Source organism: Myxocyprinus asiaticus, chromosome 5, assembly GCF_019703515.2.
Source record: "Myxocyprinus asiaticus isolate MX2 ecotype Aquarium Trade chromosome 5, UBuf_Myxa_2, whole genome shotgun sequence".
Classification (NCBI taxonomy): domain Eukaryota; kingdom Metazoa; phylum Chordata; class Actinopteri; order Cypriniformes; family Catostomidae; genus Myxocyprinus; species Myxocyprinus asiaticus.
The window spans coordinates 30,394,092-30,419,662 of record NC_059348.1 but is presented as its reverse complement, the minus strand read 5'-3'; the positions used below and the strand labels follow the sequence as shown (position 1 = coordinate 30,419,662).

The window sequence follows — 25,571 nt, the reverse complement described above, 5'->3', positions numbered from 1 at the left end:
GGCTCATGCGGTGTGCCCGGGACAGTAATCCAGCGGCAGAGAACACACGCTCAGCACTGGAAGAACCACTGGGGATGCTGAAGATTTTGCGGGCGACCCTGGCCAGTCGAGGGAGGGATCCAGCATTGGTTTTCCAAAATCCTAGGACATCTTCCTGCATGCCCTTTCTCATTGAGCCCAGGTACACCTCCATCTCACCTCTGGCATTGTCAACTACACTCGAGCTGCTCTCATATGAGCCGAATATGCGGGCCTTCTTCGGAGCGCTTCTGGGCTCAGCTGCTGTGCCCACACTTGTTCCAAAGGCACTGCATTCTGCCTCCTTCACCAAAAGTTCGCGAATCTCTGCAAATTGATTGCTCACTGTACCATCCCTAATGATCCATTCAGTTTTAAAACGTGGGTCCAATACAGCCGCCAACACAAGGTGCTTGTCAGAATAGAATCTGTTAAAACGAGTAGAGACATTATCTGACAGTGTCTCTGCAAATGCACGAATGGAGAGGGAGTGGGTCTCATGCACACTGGACAAAAGCTGTTTAATTTCCATAACAGCTGGAAGAATAATGCCCAGGTTTCCAAGCTCTTTTTGCATATAATTAGTAAGTTCTGCCAGTGGCAATAGCACCTCAGTCAGGGCTTGGAGTTGATGTACGTCATTCATGGTCAGCTTAACGTGTTCGGGAATGGTCAGTTTGTTTTGGAATTGCGGGTCTCTTTCAAACATCTTTAATACTGATTCAATCATGCGCAGCTGACTGCTCCACCTGGTGACACATGCTGGGGTGGTACGCACACCTAGTTTATCAGCCTCCTCAGTGTTTAAGGTGCTTTTCCTAACACTCTTTATAAGTTTTGCCGTTCGTGTGAAAATGTTGTCTATATCAGCATGATTGTTTATTGCATCCTTTATGGTGAGTTGAAGTAAATGTATGGGGCATTGCATATGGAGGTTAGCTTCGGTGATATATGCGGCGCACATGTTCTCCATGATCTGCGCAACACAATCCGGCTGGAATGGCGAGAGTGGACCTTCCTCTGTGCCATCTTCCTCAAGCACCTCTTCCTCACCCTCCTCTTCAGCTGCACCCTCCTCAAACCCTGGGAGGTCGAAAGCCTTTACCATATTGCTGGCGCTGTAGGTCACCACCCTCACAACTCTTTGTTGTAAATTCCAGTGTTGCAAGACACTTTCATATTTATTGAAAATATGCTCTGCTGTGTGGTGCCCTTTAAGATGTTCGCAGCCCAGCAGCACTGTGTGACCATTAAATACTTCATCAAGAAAACTTGCCACAACACCCAGAAAGTTGTGTCCTCTTCTGTTTGTCCAAATGTCTAAAGTAAGCACAAAGCCATCTCCTAACCGCAACAGCTTTCTAAGTCTGCCTTCCATCTCGCTGAAAGCATTTGGCATCAGCGTATCACGTACTGTGCTGTAACATGGTGTGGTATAGCCGGGCTGGGCAACGCTGGCAAAATGACGCATACCCTCTCGTTCACCTTTTGTAACAGGTTCATAATCCAAGTAAACCATCTTAAAAAATGCGTCATCTAATTCTTTCTTCCGTGCATTTGAAACAGAGAACTGGGGACACCGGAGAGGAAAAAAATTATTTATCTCCTTTTGATTGATTGCAATTTCTTCTGTAAAGAACAAATTTGCATACATTACATTAGCGTACCATTTACTGGACACAATCTAAATTCTATGCCTAATTACTCTGTTCAGTTTTCAAAATAATTAAAAAAGTGTTGTTATAACTTTTGTAGTCTAACTTTAACATTGCCTATAAACTACCTTTCAATAGGCTAAGTATTCTTATTACAGTTGTTTGTTGGCTATTGCTTACTTCTAGCTGCACTGACACGAATGCATAACAAGATACCTTACTACCTACTTATCTATTCATTTATTATCAAATGGTATATAGCCTACTAGCTCACTTTTTGCTGCACTATGTTTTGGTAGCACATCCTCGTGCTTTCTGGCAATGTGACGCTTAAGATTCCAAAACGGATCTTTACTAACTCTCACAGTCTCTCCACACTCCCTTTCAATTTCTTCTCCTTCCTCGTTCTTAACTATGATTATTACTGCGCATTTATGTATAATGTTTTCAACTTGTTGTATATTGTTTTTCAAACAATATTTGAACTCCATGAACTTGGATCTATTGCTTACTTTGCAGATTCTCAAACCAGCATCTCGCAAAGCGCATTCTGGGTTGAGCGAGCAGCACTGAGGGGCCTGAGAGAGCGGAGCGGAATCTTCAAAAAGGACCTCTCCACTCAGGTGAAATTATCACCGCTCCGCTCATATGCTCTGATACATACTCACTATACATTTTTCACAACTGTCTAAAACTTTTGCACAGTACTGAATATAATATATTATATATAATGTATTTATAACTATCATTTTATTGTATATACAAACCATTAAATATGACATCATTTAAAATTGAATGATTTTCTTGCCAATGGACATTTGGAAACATAAACAAATAAATGGACTTCTTGAGCTTTTACATTTGTGTTCAGTCAAATGGTCCAAATAACTTTACCTGGCTCATTTTTAATGGGCAATACTGTTTGTGGGGTTACAGGAGAGGGAGGGTCAGGCACATTGAAAAGTGTGGGTATAGCATTAGGTTTGAGTTTCCTTCCCCCTGCTGGTGATCTGGCAATCTCCTCAAAATGATCCTGCAAGTCATTTAAAGATCTATGATCAGAAAATAGACCGGTAAATCGGGAATATATCTGGAAGGCGGCTTAGTCGTTTTATTTTGCACAATATAAAACACTACGCGAAACTTTCAAAGCCTTGTGGATTCATGGTTTCCACTTGCCTGGCACAATCTGTAGCAGGGGGTTGGCACAAAATCACGCCGACAGTTTACAAACCACTTTCTCATGCGCACGGGGTCTTTCGGAAAGCGAAATAGCTGCTTTCCAATAGTTGTAGAGTTCGAGCAGTTGGGAGCGGAGCATCCACCCATGTTTATAAACACTTTCTCAAGGTGTAATTTATCATCGGAGCAAAACAACGATGACACGTCGCTGACTGCTAGCATAAGATTTAGCAGGGGTATTCTAAAAAACTTTCCACTTCAGAAAAAGAGATAACAGTAGCTTTAACGGACGTAAACAATGACTATACAGGCTATCTCTCTGGTGCATTGAAAATAAAATGCAAATACGTCTCACGAATATGCTTTACTAGTAAGTGAAATGCGTTGTTTGTTTGAGCCAAATTGGCGCCTGAAACTTCAATGGGCAATTGTGATGACGTATAATGTGGGCGCTGTCTTTACAGTTGCCTGTGTAAAATTCGCGTGTTAATGTGTATTAATGAGTTAAAAACTTGCATCGCGATTTTTCGTCTGTTTGCCATGAAATAAAAACAATCGTCAAAAATGGATGTTACCTTTACCAGTGACGTAAACTCTAAAAGGAAAGAAAATAGACTGACATGGTGTACAGGCGGTGACTCTGATCAAAGTGTGCGCAACAAAGTTATGAATTTGACGTTCATTCAGTGCAGTAAACAAAGAAACAGACAGGGAAAAAGTCAAAGCCAAAGAGTTATTGTGATGAGACTATGTAAATAATAGATATATTCGGTTATGGTTTGTTAGCATGTCGATTAGTTGTCTAATATATGACAAGGCTCAGTATTTGCACTAACAGCAAACACATTTGTACTTAAAAAGAAAAACACTGGCGTAGAGCGTTTAGACATTACTGTTGTTTAAAGAGAGTGTTTACTGAACTAGTGATAATTCAGTAAACACAATCGGAGTCATTTCCAAGGATTGCTGTTTTCAACAGATGTCTGATATTGGTTATTTCATTCAGTGGATTTAAATTATGACGTCCTCAATGATGGTCCCAGTAATAGATGTGCAAGGCAACAATTTTAAGGAGCTTTGGGGAGCAGTAGTGTTAGCCATTAAAACATCTTCATTCATTGCCCTTGATACGGTGAGAATTGCCACTCTCTGTTTAGAAACTAAGCTGAATGTGTAAATGAAAAATATTTTGGTCACATTTTATTCCATTAGTGCATTCACTTTATGACTGTTCTCTGGTCTCTTTTAGGAACTGAGTGGCCTTGGATCAAGAAAAGCTCTTCTAGCAGAGTAAGTTGTATGTTTGGGATGTCACTTTTCGTCCTCCATATTGCTATGTGAATTAATGACTGTGATGAAATGATCACCTGTATTTTGTTTTTCTCTTTAAAGATCCATTGAAGACAGATACAAAACCATATGTCATGCAGCTCGCACACGCTCAATACTTTCACTGGGGATTGCTTGTTATAAAGAACTTAACAACAAAGTAAGGATCTGCATTCAACACATATATATTTTCACTTTAAAACTTGTAAACTGACGTGCCATTGCATTGATGCTTTCTAATTTCTAGGCAGACAACACATACCTGGTCCAGGTTTACAATCTAACCCTGCTTTGCTCAGAGGAATACATCATTGAACCCCAATCAGTGCAGTTCCTTGTGCAACATGGATTTGACTTCAACAAGCAATATGCCCAAGGCATTCCCTATTACAAGGGTAATGACAAAGTGAGTGTCTTTGAATGTATGAGGAAAACGTGGATGTAATAGACGGACACTTTCTGTCAAATTACCTGAAACAGTATTACTGAAGTAGTACCATCTCCATATGATTTAAAAGGTTTAAGAAAATTATGGGGCACTCAGTCATTTTTGTTTTTGTTTTGTTAATGCCATCTTGGACTTACACTGACACCTAGGGGTATGGATGCAGCATCATTCAAATGCAATAGTTATTTTATTTTTTTTGCAGAGAAATTCACTATTCACCACCATTTAGGGCTGTCAACTAGTCTGAGAAACAAAATTAAAATTAAATTTGAATTTCAAAGACACCAGATTTTTAAATTGACTTTGTTTCCTTTGTCCACAAGAGGGCACAGCGAAAACCTTTAAGCCAAACAGCACCGTGTTATATTATTGCAAAGAACATTTCTGGCTGTTAAAAAAAGTGCATTCCATTTGAAAATAAAGTGCATAAAATAGAAATAAAAATATTTAGCCAGTTCATATTCCCATATGTTAAGTAAAAAGTAAAATGAGCAGAAAAAAATGTTCATAATAACAGCCATACCACAGTGTTTTTCATTCATTACAGTTGTATGTAAGATAGCAGTATTCACAGATAGTAGTGGTATTCGGCTGAACTCGTTTTGTCATTTATTTAGCATCTCGTGCAGGAGCGCAGTGTTTTTTAAAATGCCGTGTCAAGTTAAAAAGAACTTCAGCCTTTAAAAACGTGCCTCGAGACACCTGCGTTCTGTTAAGCTGTTTTTTGCCCTGTATCTAGCCTTTTTTTCAGCGCAAGAATGCGATCTGTCTGAAGTCATTGTCAGTGCTTGGCACACATCCAATATTTGAATGCGCAATTTTAGTATTATTAATGAATGAATGAATGAACGTTACACTTATATAGTGCTTTTCTGACACTACACTCAAAGCGCTTTACAGTGAACAGGGGACTCTTCTCAACCACGACCAGTATGCAGCATCCACCTGGATGATGCGACGGCAGCCATAGTGCACCAGAACGCTCACCACACACCAGCTATTGGTGGAGAGGAGAGAGTAGAGTTGTAGAGCCAATTAGTGGATGGGGATTATTAGGAGGTCATGATGATAAGAGCAATGGGGGGAATTTGGCCAGGACCCCGGGGTTACACCCCTTCTTTTTACGAGAAGTGCCCTGGGATTTTTAATGACCACAGAGTGTAAGGACCTTGGTTTAATGTCTCATCCGAAAGACGGTGCCTTTTTACAGTGTTGTGTCCCCATCACTATACTGGGGCATTAGGACCCACATAAACTGCAGGGTGAGCACTAACTACCTCACTAACACCTCTTCCAGCAGCAACCTTAATTTTCCCCAGGAGGTCTCCCATCCAGGTACCGACCAGGCTCAGCTCTGCTTAGCTTCAGTGGGCAATCGGTGCAGAGCTACAGGGTGAAATGGCTGCTTACATTAGAATGAACGTTATTAGCTTAAATTTGACAAATATTCCAATTTTAATTGACATACAGCCATTATACATTTAATCCATGAGTGAAAGTGTCTAACAACAGGTCAGTTACTGAGATAAAGTTTGTAGTAATCAGCTGGTCATGTGATCCCAACATGGCAGCCCCCTTGAGGGGACCCATTCCATGTAGAATAAAACAGCTTTTATAAGGTTACTGATATGACTGGAGTGAGTGGTCATGATTTTATACATAAGTTTCAAAATTACTATTCATTTCTTAAGATGTAAAACTTTTTTAATAAGTAAAAATTAAGAAGTTGTGTTTTGTCTTTCTACACTTGTTTTCTTTAGGGAGGTGATGCACATGGGGTAAACATGCGATCCTTGTTCATAGAACTGCTTAGGGCAAATAAGCCCTTGGTGGTTCATAACGGTCTGATAGACATGGTCTTCTTGTACCAGTGCTTCTATGCCCATTTACCTGAGCGCCTGGGTACCTTCACTGCAGATCTATCCCAAATGTTTCCCTCAGGCATCTATGACACCAAGTACGCAACTGAGTATGAGCTGCGGTTTACAGCTTCATACCTGGAATATGCCTATAAGAAGTGGTAAGTGTAACGCCTCAATATGCCCATGTTAAACGGAAGTTATTAGAAATGTACTGACCCCAAAGCACTGTAAGCTTCTGTTCAGTGCCTAAACTCTGATGTATTTTATTTATCTTTAACAGTAAGCTGGAAAATTCCAGAGCTATTGAAATTGGTGGAAATGGGACTCATTTGTTCCTGGAGTTTTGTAAATATACTGGGAACATGCAGAGCTACATAGACTACAGGTCTTGCTTGGACAACCAGAGTCAGGATGGTGCCCACAGTGTCTGTATTCAGTTCTCTGTGAGTTAATTCAGTTCATTTTGCTTATCCATGAAAGCTAGAAACTTATAACAAACCCCCAACGAATATTTATTTTCATGCACCTAGAGTGATGGAAAAAGTATGTAAATACCTTGTTCTATACTTCCTTTTGCAGTTTTAAGTAAAGATATCAGAATTAAAGATAAAAGTTTAATGAAAGTTCATTTGCCCAACGGTTGACACGAAAGCACACCAAAGTAAAAGATACTTGTGCTTCCTCAAAATATTCTTACAACTATGCATTAAAGGAACCAGTGGTCCTAACAACTAATAATGAGCCATTAAACACAGTAATAAACACATACATTACATTAGTGCTGGTTAGTAAATGAATAGAAGTATACAATGAATATAGTAAAACAGTATTTTAAATTGTTTCCACAATTTTGGCCACCAGTGTATAGTAGCCGGCATTATATAACTTTAAACGTTATTAATAGCGCTCTCAGATTAGCTCATCTAACACATCATCTTAAGATGTGAAAGAAAAATATTTATGGAAGCCGGTTTACACCACTGTTAAATAAAAAATTTGATTCTGTAAGTCATAATAATGAGATACTAAGTAATTATTATGAGATGCTTTCTCATAATGACTTAATATCTCATAGTAATGACTTAATATCTCATAGTAATGACTTAATATCTCATAGTAATGACTTAGTATCTCATAATAATAACTTAATATCTCATAATAATGATAGTATCTCATAATAATGACTTAGTATCTCATAGTAATGACATAGTATCTCATAATAATGACTTAATATCTCATAGTAATGACTTAGTATCTCATAATAATGACTTCATATCTCATAGTAATGACATAGTATCTCATAATAATGACTTAATATCTCATAGTAATGACTTAGTATCTCATAATAATGACTTCATATCTCATAGTAATGACTTAGTATCTCATAATAATGACTTAGTATCTCATAATAATGACTTAGTATCTCATAGTAATGACTTAGTATCTCATAGTAATGACTTAGTATCTCATAATAATGACTTAATATCTCATAGTAATGACTTAGTATTTCATAGTAATGACTTAGAATCTCATAATAATGACTTAATATCTCATAATAATGACTTAGTATCTCATAATAATGACTTAGTATCTCATAATAATGATAGTATCTCATAATAATGATAGTATCTCATAATAATGACTTAGTATCTCATAATAATGACTTAATATCTCATAATAATGACTTAGTATCTCATAATAATGATAGTATCTCATAATAATGATAGTATCTCATATTAATGACTTAGTATCTCATAATAATGACTTAATATCTCATAATAATGATAGTATCTCATAATAATGATAGTATCTCATAATAATGACTTAGTATCTCATAATAATGACTTAATATCTCATAATAATGACTTAGTATCTCATAATAATGACTTAGTATCTCATAATAATGATAGTATCTCATAATAATGATAGTATCTCATATTAATGACTTAGTATCTCATAATAATGACTTAATATCTCATAATAATGATAGTATCTCATAATAATGACTTAGTATCTCATAATAATGATAGTATCTCATAATAATGACTTAGTATCTCATAATAATGATAGTATCTCATAATAATGACTTAGTATCTCATAATAATGATAGTATCTCATAATAATGATAGTATCTCATAATAATGACTTAGTATCTCATAATAATGACTTAATATCTCATAATAATGACTTAGTATCTCATAATAATGACTTAGTATCTCATAATAATGATAGTATCTCATATTAATGACTTAGTATCTCATAATAATGACTTAGTATCTCATAATAATGATAGTATCTCATAATAATGACTTAGTATCTCATAATAATGATAGTATCTCATAATAATGACTTAGTATCTCATAATAATGATAGTATCTCATAATAATGACTTAATATCTCATAATAATGATAGTATCTCATATTAATGACTTAGTATCTCATAATAATGACTTAGTATCTCATAGTAATGATAGTATCTCATAATAATGATAGTATCTCATAATAATGACTTAGTATCTCATAATAATGACTTAGTATCTCATAATAATGATAGTATCTCATATTAATGACTTAGTATCTCATAATAATGACTTAGTATCTCATAATAATGATAGTATCTCATAATAATGATAGTATCTCATAATAATGACTTAGTATCTCATAATAATGACTTAGTATCTCATAATAATGATAGTATCTCATAATAATGATAGTATCTCATATTAATGACTTAGTATCTCATAATAATGACTTAATATCTCATAATAATGATAGTATCTCATAATAATGACTTAGTATCTCATAATAATGATAGTATCTCATAATAATGACTTAGTATCTCATAATAATGATAGTATCTCATATTAATGACTTAGTATCTCATAATAATGACTTAATATCTCATAATAATGATAGTATCTCATATTAATGACTTAGTATCTCATAATAATGACTTAGTATCTCATAGTAATGATAGTATCTCATAATAATGAGAGTATCTCATAATAATGACTTAGTATCTCATAATAATGACTTAGTATCTCATAGTAATTAATAAGTATCTCATAATAATGACTTAGAATCTCATAATAATGACTTAGTATCTCATAGTAATGACTTAGTATCTCATAGTAATGACTTAGTATCTCATATTAATGACTTAGTATCTCATAGTAATGATAGTATCTCATAGTAATGATAGTATCTCATAATAATGATAGTATCTCATAATAATGGCTTAGTATCTCTTAATAATGACTTAATATCTCATATTAATGACTTAGTATCTCATAATAATGACTTAGTATCTCATAATAATGACTTAATATCTCATAATAATGATAGTATCTCATAATAATGACTTAGTATCTCATAATAATGATAGTATCTCATAATAATGACTTAATATCTCATAGTAATGACTTAGTATCTCATAATAATGACTTCATATCTCATAGTAATGACATAGTATCTCATAATAATGACTTAGTATCTCATAATAATGACTTAATATCTCATAGTAATGACTTAGTATTTCATAGTAATGACTTAGAATCTCATAATAATGACTTAATATCTCATAATAATGACTTAGTATCTCATAATAATGACTTAGTATCTCATAATAATGAATTAGTATCTCATAATAATGACTTAGTATCTCATAATAATGACTTAATATCTCATAATAATGACTTAGTATCTCATAATAATGACTTAGTATCTCATAATAATGACTTAGTATCTCATAATAATGACTTAGTATCTCATAATAATGACTTAGTATCTCATAATAATGATAGTATCTCATAATAATGATAGTATCTCATAATAATGACTTAGTATCTCATAATAATGACTTAATATCTCATAATAATGACTTAGTATCTCATAATAATGACTTAGTATCTCATAATAATGATAGTATCTCATAATAATGATAGTATCTCATATTAATGACTTAGTATCTCATAATAATGACTTAATATCTCATAATAATGATAGTATCTCATAATAATGACTTAGTATCTCATAATAATGATAGTATCTCATAATAATGACTTAGTATCTCATAATAATGATAGTATCTCATAATAATGACTTAGTATCTCATAATAATGATAGTATCTCATAATAATGATAGTATCTCATAATAATGACTTAGTATCTCATAATAATGACTTAATATCTCATAATAATGACTTAGTATCTCATAATAATGACTTAGTATCTCATAATAATGATAGTATCTCATATTAATGACTTAGTATCTCATAATAATGACTTAGTATCTCATAGTAATGATAGTATCTCATAATAATGATAGTATCTCATAATAATGACTTAGTATCTCATAATAATGACTTAGTATCTCATAATAATGATAGTATCTCATATTAATGACTTAGTATCTCATAATAATGACTTAGTATCTCATAATAATGATAGTATCTCATAATAATGATAGTATCTCATAATAATGACTTAGTATCTCATAATAATGACTTAGTATCTCATAATAATGATAGTATCTCATAATAATGATAGTATCTCATATTAATGACTTAGTATCTCATAATAATGACTTAATATCTCATAATAATGATAGTATCTCATAATAATGACTTAGTATCTCATAATAATGATAGTATCTCATAATAATGACTTAGTATCTCATAATAATGATAGTATCTCATATTAATGACTTAGTATCTCATAATAATGACTTAATATCTCATAATAATGATAGTATCTCATATTAATGACTTAGTATCTCATAATAATGACTTAGTATCTCATAGTAATGATAGTATCTCATAATAATGAGAGTATCTCATAATAATGACTTAGTATCTCATAATAATGACTTAGTATCTCATAGTAATTAATAAGTATCTCATAATAATGACTTAGAATCTCATAATAATGACTTAGTATCTCATAGTAATGACTTAGTATCTCATAGTAATGACTTAGTATCTCATATTAATGACTTAGTATCTCATAGTAATGATAGTATCTCATAGTAATGATAGTATCTCATAATAATGATAGTATCTCATAATAATGGCTTAGTATCTCTTAATAATGACTTAATATCTCATATTAATGACTTAGTATCTCATAATAATGACTTAGTATCTCATAATAATGACTTAATATCTCATAATAATGATAGTATCTCATAATAATGACTTAGTATCTCATAATAATGATAGTATCTCATAATAATGACTTAATATCTCATAGTAATGACTTAGTATCTCATAATAATGACTTCAGTATCTCATAGTAATGACATAGTATCTCATAATAATGACTTAGTATCTCATAGTAATGACTTAGTATCTCATAATAATGACTTCATATCTCATAGTAATGACTTAGTATCTCATAATAATGACTTAGTATCTCATAATAATGACTTAGTATCTCATAGTAATGAATTAGTATCTCATAATAATGACTTAGTATCTCATAATAATGACTTAATATCTCATAGTAATGACTTAGTATTTCATAGTAATGACTTAGAATCTCGTAATAATGACTTAATATCTCATAATAATGACTTAGTATCTCATAATAATGACTTAGTATCTCATAATAATGATAGTATCTCATAATAATGATAGTATCTCATAATAATGACTTAGTATCTCATAATAATGACTTAATATCTCATAATAATGACTTAGTATCTCATAATAATGACTTAGTATCTCATAATAATGATAGTATCTCATAATAATAACTAAGTATCTCATATTAATGACTTAGTATCTCATAATAATGACTTAATATCTCATAATAATGACTAGTATCTCATAATAATGACTTAGTATCTCATAATAATGACTTAGTATCTCATAATAATGACTTAGTATCTCATAATAATGACTAGTATCTCATAATAATGACTTAATATCTCATAATAATGACTTAGTATCTCATATTAATGACTTAGTATCTCATAATAATGACTTAGTATCTCATAGTTATGACTTAGTATCTCATAATAATGACTAGTATCTCATAATAATGACTTAGTATCTCATAATAATGACTTAGTATCTCATAATAATGACTTAGTATCTCATATTAATGACTTAGTATCTCATAATAATGACTTAGTATCTCATAATAATGACTTAGTATCTCATAATAATTGATAAGTATCTCATAATAATGACTTAGTATCTCATAATAATGACTTAGTATCTCATAATAATGACTTAGTATCTCATAATAATGACTTAGTATCTCATATTAATGACTTAGTATCTCATAATAATGACTTAATATCTCATAATAATGATAGTATCTCATAATAATGATAGTATCTCATAATAATGACTTAGTATCTCATAATAATGACTTAATATCTCATAATAATGACTTAGTATCTCATAATAATGACTTAGTATCTCATAATAATGACTTAGTATCTCATAATAATGATAGTATCTCATATTAATGACTTAGTATCTCATAATAATGACTTAATATCTCATAATAATGATAGTATCTCATAATAATGACTTAGTATCTCATAATAATGATAGTATCTCATAATAATGACTTAGTATCTCATAATAATGATAGTATCTCATAATAATGACTTAGTATCTCATAATAATGATAGTATCTCATAATAATGACTTAGTATCTCATAATAATGACTTAGTATCTCATAATAATGACTTAATATCTCATAATAATGACTTAGTATCTCATAATAATGACTTAGTATCTCATAATAATGACTTAGTATCTCATATTAATGACTTAGTATCTCATAATAATGACTTAGTATCTCATAGTAATGATAGTATCTCATAATAATGATAGTATCTCATAATAATGACTTAGTATCTCATAATAATGACTTAGTATCTCATAATAATGATAGTATCTCATATTAATGACTTAGTATCTCATAATAATGACTTAGTATCTCATAATAATGATAGTATCTCATAATAATGATAGTATCTCATAATAATGACTTAGTATCTCATAATAATGACTTAGTATCTCATAATAATGATAGTATCTCATAATAATGATAGTATCTCATATTAATGACTTAGTATCTCATAATAATGACTTAATATCTCATAATAATGACTTAGTATCTCATAATAATGACTTAGTATCTCATAATAATGACTTAGTATCTCATAATAATGACTTAGTATCTCATAATAATGACTAGTATCTCATATTAATGACTTAGTATCTCATAATAATGACTTAATATCTCATAATAATGACTAGTATCTCATATTAATGACTTAGTATCTCATAATAATGACTTAGTATCTCATAGTAATGACTTAGTATCTCATAATAATGACTGAGTATCTCATAATAATGACTTAGTATCTCATAATAATGACTTAGTATCTCATAGTAATTAATAAGTATCTCATAATAATGACTTAGAATCTCATAATAATGACTTAGTATCTCATAGTAATGACTTAGTATCTCATAGTAATGACTTAGTATCTCATATTAATGACTTAGTATCTCATAGTAATGATAGTATCTCATAGTAATGATAGTATCTCATAATAATGATAGTATCTCATAATAATGGCTTAGTATCTCTTAATAATGACTTAATATCTCATATTAATGACTTAGTATCTCATAATAATGACTTAGTATCTCATAATAATGACTTAATATCTCATAATAATGATAGTATCTCATAATAATGACTTAGTATCTCATAATAATGATAGTATCTCATAATAATGACTTAATATCTCATAGTAATGACTTAGTATCTCATAATAATGACTTCATATCTCATAGTAATGACATAGTATCTCATAATAATGACTTAATATCTCATAGTAATGACTTAGTATCTCATAATAATGACTTCATATCTCATAGTAATGACTTAGTATCTCATAATAATGACTTAGTATCTCATAATAATGACTTAGTATCTCATAGTAATGAATTAGTATCTCATAATAATGACTTAGTATCTCATAATAATGACTTAATATCTCATAGTAATGACTTAGTATTTCATAGTAATGACTTAGAATCTCGTAATAATGACTTAATATCTCATAATAATGACTTAGTATCTCATAATAATGACTTAGTATCTCATAATAATGATAGTATCTCATAATAATGATAGTATCTCATAATAATGACTTAGTATCTCATAATAATGACTTAATATCTCATAATAATGACTTAGTATCTCATAATAATGACTTAGTATCTCATAATAATGATAGTATCTCATAATAATAATAGTATCTCATATTAATGACTTAGTATCTCATAATAATGACTTAATATCTCATAATAATGATAGTATCTCATAATAATGACTTAGTATCTCATAATAATGATAGTATCTCATAATAATGACTTAGTATCTCATAATAATGATAGTATCTCATAATAATGACTTAATATCTCATAATAATGATAGTATCTCATATTAATGACTTAGTATCTCATAATAATGACTTAGTATCTCATAGTTATGATAGTATCTCATAATAATGATAGTATCTCATAATAATGACTTAGTATCTCATAATAATGACTTAGTATCTCATAATAATGATAGTATCTCATATTAATGACTTAGTATCTCATAATAATGACTTAGTATCTCATAATAATGATAGTATCTCATAATAATGATAGTATCTCATAATAATGACTTAGTATCTCATAATAATGACTTAGTATCTCATAATAATGATAGTATCTCATAATAATGATAGTATCTCATATTAATGACTTAGTATCTCATAATAATGACTTAATATCTCATAATAATGATAGTATCTCATAATAATGACTTAGTATCTCATAATAATGATAGTATCTCGTAATAATGACTTAGTATCTCATAATAATGATAGTATCTCATATTAATGACTTAGTATCTCATAATAATGACTTAATATCTCATAATAATGATAGTATCTCATATTAATGACTTAGTATCTCATAATAATGACTTAGTATCTCATAGTAATGATAGTATCTCATAATAATGAGAGTATCTCATAATAATGACTTAGTATCTCATAATAATGACTTAGTATCTCATAGTAATTAATAAGTATCTCATAATAATGACTTAGAATCTCAGAATAATGACTTAGTATCTCATAGTAATGACTTAGTATCTCATAGTAATGACTTGGTATCTCATATTAATGACTTAGTATCTCATAGTAATGATAGTATCTCATAGTAATGATAGTATCTCATAATAATGATAGTATCTCATAATAATGGCTTAGTATCTCTTAATAATGACTTAATATCTCATATTAATGACTTAGTATCTCATAATAATGACTTAGTATCTCATAATAATGACTTAGTATCTCATAATAATGATAGTATCTCATATTAATGACTTAGTATCTCATAATAATGACTTAATATCTCATAATAATGATAGTATCTCATAATAATGACTTAGTATCTCATAATAATGATAGTATCTCATAATAATGACTTAGTATCTCATAATAATGACTTAGTATCTCATAATAATGATAATATCTCATAATAATGACTTAATATCTCATAATAATGACTTAATATCTCATAGTAATGATAGTATCTCATAATAATGACTTAGTATCTCATAATAATGGCTTAGTATCTCATAATAATGACTTAGTATCTCATAGTAATGACTTAGTATCTCATAATAATGACTTAGAATCTCATAATAATGACTTAGTATCTCATAGTAATGACTTAGTATCTCATAATAATGATAGTATCTCATAGTAATGATAGTATCTCATAATAATGATAGTATCTCTTAATAATGACTTAATATCTCATAATAATGATAGTTTCTCATAATAATGACTTAGTATCTCATAATAATGATAGTATATCATAATAATGACTAAATATCTCATAATAATGACTTAGTATCTCATAATAATGACTTAGTATCTCATAATAATGACTTAGTATCTCATACTAATGACTTAATATCTCATAATAATGACTTAGTATCTCATAATAATGACTTAGTATCTCATAATAATGACTTATCTCATATTAATGACTTAGTATCTCATAATAATGACTTAATATCTCATAGTAATGACTTAGTATCTCATAGTAATGACTTAGTATCTCATAATAATGACTTAGTATCTCATAATAATGACTTAGTATCTCATAGTAATTAATAAGTATCTCATAATAATGACTTAGAATCTCATAATAATGACTTAGTATCTCATAGTAATGACTTAGTATCTCATAGTAATGACTTAGTATCTCATATTAATGACTTAGTATCTCATAGTAATGATAGTATCTCATAGTAATGATAGTATCTCATAATAATGATAGTATCTCATAATAATGGCTTAGTATCTCTTAATAATGACTTAATATCTCATATTAATGACTTAGTATCTCATAATAATGACTTAGTATCTCATAATAATGACTTAGTATCTCATAATAATGATAGTATCTCATATTAATGACTTAGTATCTCATAATAATGACTTAATATCTCATAATAATGATAGTATCTCATAATAATGACTTAGTATCTCATAATAATGATAGTATCTCATAATAATGACTTAGTATCTCATAATAATGACTTAATATCTCATAATAATGATAGTATCTCATAATAATGACTTAGTATCTCATAATAATGATAGTATCTCATAATAATGACTTAGTATCTCATAATAATGATAGTATCTCATAATAATGATAGTATCTCATAATAATGATAATATCTCATAATAATGACTTAATATCTCATAATAATTACTTAATATCTCATAGTAATGATATTATCTCATAATAATGACTTAGTATCTAATAATAATGGCTTAGTATCTCATAATAATGACTTAGTATCTCATAGTAATGACTTAGTATCTCATAATAATGACTTAGAATCTCATAATAATGACTTAGTATCTCATAGTAATGACTTAGTATCTCATAATAATGATAGTATCTCATAGTAATGATAGTATCTCATAATAATGATAGTATCTCTTAATAATGACTTAATATCTCATAATAATGATAGTTTCTCATAATAATGACTTAGTATCTCATAATAATGGCTTAGTATCTCATAATAATGACTTAGTATCTCATAATAATGACTTAGTATCTCATACTAATGACTTAATATCTCATACTAATGACTTAATATCTCATAATAATGACTTAGTATCTCATAATAATGACTTAGTATCTCATAATAATGACTTATCTCATATTAATGACTTAGTATCTCATAATAATGACTTAATATCTCATAGTAATGACTTAGTATCTCATAGTAATGACTTAGTATCTCATAATAATGACTTAGTATCTCATAATAATGACTTAATATCTCATATTAATGACTTAGTATCTCATAATAATGACTTAGTATCTCATAATAATGACTTAATATCTCATAATAATGATAGTGTCTCATAATAATGACTTAGTATCTCATAATAATGACTTAATATCTCATAATAATGATAGTATCTCATAATAATGACTTAGTATCTCATAATAATGACTTAGTATCTCATATTAATGACTTAGTATCTCATAATAATGACTTAGTATCTCATAATAATGACTTAGTATCTCATAATAATGATAGTATCTCATAATAATGACTTAATATCTCATAATAATGACTTAATATCTCATATTAATGACTTAGTATCTCATAATAATGACTTAATATCTCATATTAATGACTTAGTATCTCATAATAATGACTTAATATCTCATAGTAATGACTTAGTATCTCATAGTAATGACTTAGTATCTCATAATAATGACTTAGTATCTCATAATAATGATAGTATCTCATAATAATGACTTAGTATCTCATAATAATGACTTAATATCTCATAATAATGACTTAGTATCTCATAGTAATGACTTAGTATCTCATAATAATGACTTAGTATCTCATAATAATGATAGTATCTCATAATAATGACTTAATATCTCATAGTAATGACTTAGTATCTCATAATAATGACTTAGTATCTCATAGTAATGATAGTATCTCATAATAATGGCTTAGTATCTCATAGTAATGACTTAGTATCTCATAGTAATGACTTAGTATCTCATAATAATGGCTTAGTATCTCAATAATGACTTAGTAACTCATAGTAATGACTTAGTATCTCATAATAATGACTTAGTATCTCATAGTAATGACTTAGTATCTCATAGTAATGACTTAATATCTCATAATAATGACTTAGAATCTTTTAATAATGACTTAGTATCTCATAGTAATGACTTAGTATCTCATAATAATGACTTAGTATCTCATAGTAATGACTTAGTATCTCATAATAATGACTTAGTATCTCATAATAATGACTGAGAATCTCATAATAATGACTTAGTATCTCATAGTAATGACTTAGTATCTCATATTAATGACTTAGAATCTCATAATAATGACTTAGTATCTCATAGTAATGACTTAGTATTTCATAATAATGATAGTATCTCATAATAATGATAGTATCTCATAATAATGATAGTATCTCATAATAATGGCTTAGTATCTCATAGTAATGACTTAATATCTCATATTAATGACTTAGTATCTCATAATAATGACTTAGTATCTCATATTAATGACTTAGTATCTCATAATAATGACTTAGAATCTCATAGTAATGACTTAGTATCTCATAATAATGACTTAGTATCTCATATTAATGACTTAGTATCTCATAGTAATGACTTAGTATCTCATATTAATGACTTAGTATCTCATAATAATGATAGTATCTCATAATAATGATAGTATCTCATAGTAATGACTTAATATCTCATATTAATGACTTAGTATCTCATAATAATGACTTAGTATCTCATATTAATGACTTAGTATCTCATAATGACTTAGTATCTCATATTAATGACTTAGTATCTCATAATAATGACTTAGTATCTCATACTAATGACTTAGTATCTCATACTAATGACTTAATATCTCATAATAATGACTTAGTATCTCATAATAATGATAGTATCTCATAATAATGACTTAGTATCTCATAATAATGACTTAATATCTCATAATAATGGCTTAGTATCTCATAATAATGACTTAATATATCATATTAATGACTTAGTATCTCATAATAATGACTTAATATCTCATAATAATGACTTAGTATCTCATATTAATGACTTAGTATCTCATAATAATGACTTAGTATCTCATAATAATGACTTAGTATCTCATAATAATGATAGTATCTCATAATAATGGCTTAGTATCTCATAGTAATGACTTAATATCTCATATTAATGACTTAGTATCTCATAATAATGACTTAGTATCTCATAGTAATGACTTAGTATCTCATAATAATGACTTAGTATCTCATATTAATGACTTAGTATCTCATAGTAATGACTTAGTATCTCATATTAATGACTTAGTATCTCATAATAATGATAGTATCTCATAATAATGATAGTATCTCATAGTAATGACTTAATATCTCATATTAATGACTTAGTATCTCATAATAATGACTTAGTATCTCATATTAATGACTTAGTATCTCATAATGACTTAGTATCTCATAATAATGACTTAGTATCTCATACTAATGACTTAGTATCTCATACTAATGACTTAATATCTCATAATAATGACTTAGTATCTCATAATAATGATAGTATCTCATAATAATGACTTAGTATCTCATAATAATGACTTAATATCTCATAATAATGGCTTAGTATCTCATAATAATGACTTAGTATCTCATATTAATGACTTAATATATCATATATAATGACTTAGTATCTCATAATAATGACTTAATATCTCATAATAATGACTTAGTATCTCATATTAATGACTTAGTATCTCATAATAATGACTTAGTATCTCATAATAATGACTTAGTATCTCATAATAATGACTTAATATCTCATAATAATGGCTTAGTATCTCATAATAATGACTTAATATATCATATTAATGACTTAGTATCTCATAATAATGACTTAGTATCTCATATTAATGACTTAGTATCTCATAATAATGACTTAGTATCTCATAATAATGATAGTATCTCATAATAATGGCTTAGTATCTCATAGTAATGACTTAATATCTCATATTAATGACTTAGTATCTCATAATAATGACTTAGTATCTCATAGTAATGACTTAGTATCTCATAATAATGACTTAGTATCTCATATTAATGACTTAGTATCTCATAGTAATGACTTAGTATCTCATATTAATGACTTAGTATCTCATAATAATGATAGTATCTCATAATAATGATAGTATCTCATAGTAATGACTTAATATCTCATATTAATGACTTAGTATCTCATAATAATGACTTAGTATCTCATATTAATGACTTAGTATCTCATAATGACTTAGTATCTCATATTAATGACTTAGTATCTCATACTAATGACTTAATATCTCATAATAATGACTTAGTATCTCATAATAATGATAGTATCTCATAATAATGACTTAGTATCTCATAATAATGACTTAATATCTCATAATAATGGCTTAGTATCTCATAATAATGACTTAATATATCATATTAATGACTTAGTATCTCATAATAATGACTTAATATCTCATAATAATGACTTAGTATCTCATATTAATGACTTAGTATCTCATAATAATGACTTAGTATCTCATAATAATGACTTAGTATCTCATAATAATGATAGTATCTCATAATAATGGCTTAGTATCTCATAGTAATGACTTAATATCTCATATTAATGACTTAGTATCTCATAATAATGACTTAGTATCTCATAGTAATGACTTAGTATCTCATAATAATGACTTAGTATCTCATATTAATGACTTAGTATCTCATAGTAATGACTTAGTATCTCATATTAATGACTTAGTATCTCATAATAATGATAGTATCTCATAATAATGATAGTATCTCATAGTAATGACTTAATATCTCATATTAATGACTTAGTATCTCATAATAATGACTTAGTATCTCATATTAATGACTTAGTATCTCATAATGACTTAGTATCTCATATTAATGACTTAGTATCTCATAATAATGACTTAGTATCTCATACTAATGACTTAGTATCTCATACTAATGACTTAATATCTCATAATAATGACTTAGTATCTCATAATAATGATAGTATCTCATAATAATGACTTAGTATCTCATAATAATGACTTAATATATCATATTAATGACTTAGTATCTCATAATAATGACTTAATATCTCATAATAATGACTTAGTATCTCATATTAATGACTTAGTATCTCATATTAATGACTTAGTATCTCATAATAATGACTTAGTATCTCATACTAATGACTTAATATCTCATAATAATGACTTAGTATCTCATATTAATGACTTAGTATCTCATAATAATGACTTAGTATCTCATATTAATGACTTAGTATCTCATAATAATGACTTAGTATCTCATAATAATGACTTAGTATCTCATAATAATGACTTAATATCTCATAATAATGGCTTAGTATCTCATAATAATGACTTAATATATCATATTAATGACTTAGTATCTCATAATAATGACTTAGTATCTCATATTAATGACTTAGTATCTCATAATAATGACTTAATATCTCATAATAATGACTTAGTATCTCATATTAATGACTTAGTATCTCATAATAATGACTTAATATCTCATAATAATGACTTAGTAAGTCATTATTATGAGATACTATCTCATAATAATGACTTAATATCTCATATTAATGACTTAATATCTCATAATAATGATAGTATCTCATAATAATGACTTAGTATCTCATAATAATGACTTAGTATCTCATAATGAGACACTGTCATAATTATGAGAATTTGTAAAAAAAATAATAATAATAATATGACATTAACACATTACGAGAAAGTTTATCATTATTATGACAACGTAAGTCATAATTATAAGAAAGTTTTTCATTATTATGAGAAATTTTCACATTATTATAAGATAGCATCTACTAATATTGACTTAGTATTTCATTATTGTGACTCACATAATCACATTTTTTATTTAGCTGTGGCAGAAACCGGCTTAAACTAGTATTTCTCTTCTAAGAAATTTTGCACGTGACATCTGGTAATTGTTTTCTGCTCTGCTGTGTTGGAAGGCTTATGGATGGTGTCCTAATGGCTCTCAGTGCCCCATGTCACATGTCACAGACCTTATAATCCAGCATGATGAAAAGACCAGAGAAGACAAGAGAAAAAAGAGGAAGCGCAAGAATAAAAAGAGAGATTCTCAAGGACAAGCAGATGCACCCTCTGAAACATGTGAGTCTCCACAAGGCAAAAGGAAGCACTTGGAAGGCATGGAGCTTGAGGCAGAGGTGGACCAGCAGGACCAGGCCAGATCTGAACCCACACCACTAGAACATGAAGAAAAGACAGCAGATGGTGCGCATGCATTTGAGCCTGGGAAAACAGCCAGCAAGAATGAAAGTTATGTATCTCAGCCACAAGCATCTTCTGAAGCTCCTGATAAACCAAAAGAGAAGAAAGTTGAAGGAGGAACCCACAGAGCAGGCTTTGACGCTTTCATGACAGGCTATATTTTTGCTTTTGCCAGAACTCTGACAGCAAATACAGAGGAATCCCCCACTGCTCCCCTTATCCATGGATGTCTCAATAAGCTGTACCTCAGTGGCAAGTCTGTTCCTCTAAATGTAGCCAAAAGCACCTTCTCCAAGTCTTCAAAGGCCCATGTGCACAAGATGGACTATGTCTGGGGGAAAAATCACTGCTGTTAAAACTCAAGGCAGTGCATAAAAACTTTTTTTAGGTTTCTATTCAGTGTAAAAAAAAAAAAATCAATTTTAATTTTCCTTTTATTTGGTCTGACAAGGTTTTTTTTTTTTTTTTTTGCCTTCTGACTAAAAGTTAAGGTAATATAGACTATTAGACCAGCAGTTCTCAGGACCCATATTCTACATTGGATATCAAGTGATGACCTAACAAAGTACCAAAATTGTTTAGCATACATACTTAATATCAAACATTAAAATTAATATTACTCATAAAAGCATCTTCCTATGAACTTAAAAATCTTCTCCAATTTTGTTCATATTTTCTTCTGCTCCAGCATCTTTACTACTCTAGCTTACTCTTGTAAGACAAATTGCTTGTGATGTTCCTCATTTGTATGTAGCTTTGGTTAAAAGTGTCTGCTAAAAGCTCAGATGTATGCAAAATTATTAACATAAAACAGGCTGAATAGGAACATTTAAAATGTTTAAATGCATAAACAGCAGAAGTGTGATTTACCAGCCCAACACCTGGAACAAACACTGGGCTAAATATTGTATTAATATTAGCCATGATTCCAAATGACAGATTAATTTACAGCAAAATACTGTAGTTTGTTTGGACGCACACAGCCTTTGATATGGGAAGTGTTTTCTCTTCCCTTTTAAAAATTGAGAAACCTATTTATTTTGCCGCCCTATTTATGCATGATTTGCAAATTGTTTACATTGTTTTTTTCCCAGCTGTTCATGACCCTTTCAGAACAGACTTGCAACCCCACTTTTGGGTTGCAATCAACCAGATGTGATGCACTGCATCAGTCCAAAAAAGCATTACATTGAAAAGATAAGTAGTTTCATGAAAGACCCATAAAAAAAAAATTAAAAAAAATCACATTTTCTCAAAAAAAAATAAAAAATAAAAATAATAATCTCTTACAGTAAGGCACTTTGAATGCAAGTGAATGGGCCAATCTGTAAACGCTGAAGTAAACATCGTTTCAAAAGTTCAGTCACAACATGATATTAGTGTGATAAAAATGCTGATAAACCCATGAAGTGATTTTATAGTGCTAAAATCATGTAGAATAGAGATTTTATCAAACTAAAGTCACGTTAGCATGTATGTTTACTTCTTGTGGCTATAATTTTGAAACGGTGAGTATTTTAACGTTTATGTACTGGCCCCATTCACTTCCATTGTAAGTATATTACTGTAATTGATTTTTAAGAATCGAGGGGCAGGTCAAAAATATTTTTTTGTGGTAATCAACATTATGCTACAAATGCAGCTGGCTGAAAACTTGTATTAAACATGGAACATTCCTTTGAAACCATCATCAGTCTTGTTTTTTATGGCTCTTTCATGGTCCAACTTATATTTCAAAATAATGCGTCTCTGGTCTAATGCAGTGGATCTCAACTGGTGGGTTGCAACCCAAAAGTGGGTCACAGGGCTGTTCTGAAAAGGTCATGCCCTTCCAATTGCACGCCATATTGACGCCCTAGGCGAGATGCCTATTGGCACACCCATCGGGGGGTGGGAAGCTGAGGGGGGCGTTGCGACGGGCCTCCTCATTGGCACCTCCCTCCAGCTGCTGGCTCCCTATGCGACTGCCTAGTTCACCTAAGCCTAGAAATGGCCCTGGGGTCACGGACAGCTGGAAAAAAACAATGCAAATAATTTGCAAATCATGCATAGTTAAGATGACAAAATGAATAGGCTTAACTTGAATTGAACCTGAAACATTTCTTTAAGCCTGCTACATGGATCATAGAAAACAGTACAATTAAATAGGACATTTTGAATTTATTTTAAACATATAGGAGTACACACATGCATTTAAACAATTAAAGCCATATAAAAAAAATTTTGGGGGGGGGGGAGTACTTATCTGTCTTTGGTATAAATATAATTTTTTAATTTAGTTACAAATCTATAATCTACAATAGTTCAGAAAACAGTCAGGACCAAAAATGCAGAAAAATGGAGTTAAGAATAAACTAGAAAGAGACTGACAGTTTTCAATATTTACAATCAAATCATATAAACAACATAGTTTAAACAATTCACAGACATGAAGACAGTAAAATAACTTTTTTTCTCATAAATATTAAAATAAATCCTCTCTATAAAACTATAATGCCTTGGTTAAATTTATTGCATAGAAATGTAGTGACAAACAATAATTAAAAATTTCAAACCATTAACTTATT

General features: G+C 29.6%; 1 protein-coding gene across 1 annotated transcript; it reads left to right on the top strand.

The window, feature by feature from the left end:
- Positions 1 to 2,696: 2,696 nt before the first annotated feature.
- On the top strand, positions 2,697 to 24,923 carry LOC127440466 (target of EGR1 protein 1-like). Its single transcript, XM_051697049.1, has 7 exons — positions 2,697 to 3,987; positions 4,105 to 4,145; positions 4,248 to 4,344; positions 4,432 to 4,590; positions 6,393 to 6,652; positions 6,775 to 6,937; positions 22,722 to 24,923. The coding sequence occupies exons 1-7, from the start codon at positions 3,874 to 3,876 to the stop codon at positions 23,358 to 23,360; spliced, it is 1,473 nt and encodes a 490-aa protein (XP_051553009.1). The 5' UTR covers positions 2,697 to 3,873; the 3' UTR covers positions 23,361 to 24,923.
- Positions 24,924 to 25,571: the final 648 nt, after the last annotated feature.

Coding starts and splice junctions, on each gene's coding strand:
- LOC127440466 (XM_051697049.1), top strand. CDS start 3,874: ATGACGTCCTCAATGATGGTCCCAGTAATAGATGTGCAAGGCAACAAT. Junction 4,146..4,247: donor AGAAAAGCTCTTCTAGCAGA/GTAAGTTGTATG, acceptor TTCTCTTTAAAG/ATCCATTGAAGACAGATACA. Junction 6,653..6,774: donor GAATATGCCTATAAGAAGTG/GTAAGTGTAACG, acceptor TATCTTTAACAG/TAAGCTGGAAAATTCCAGAG.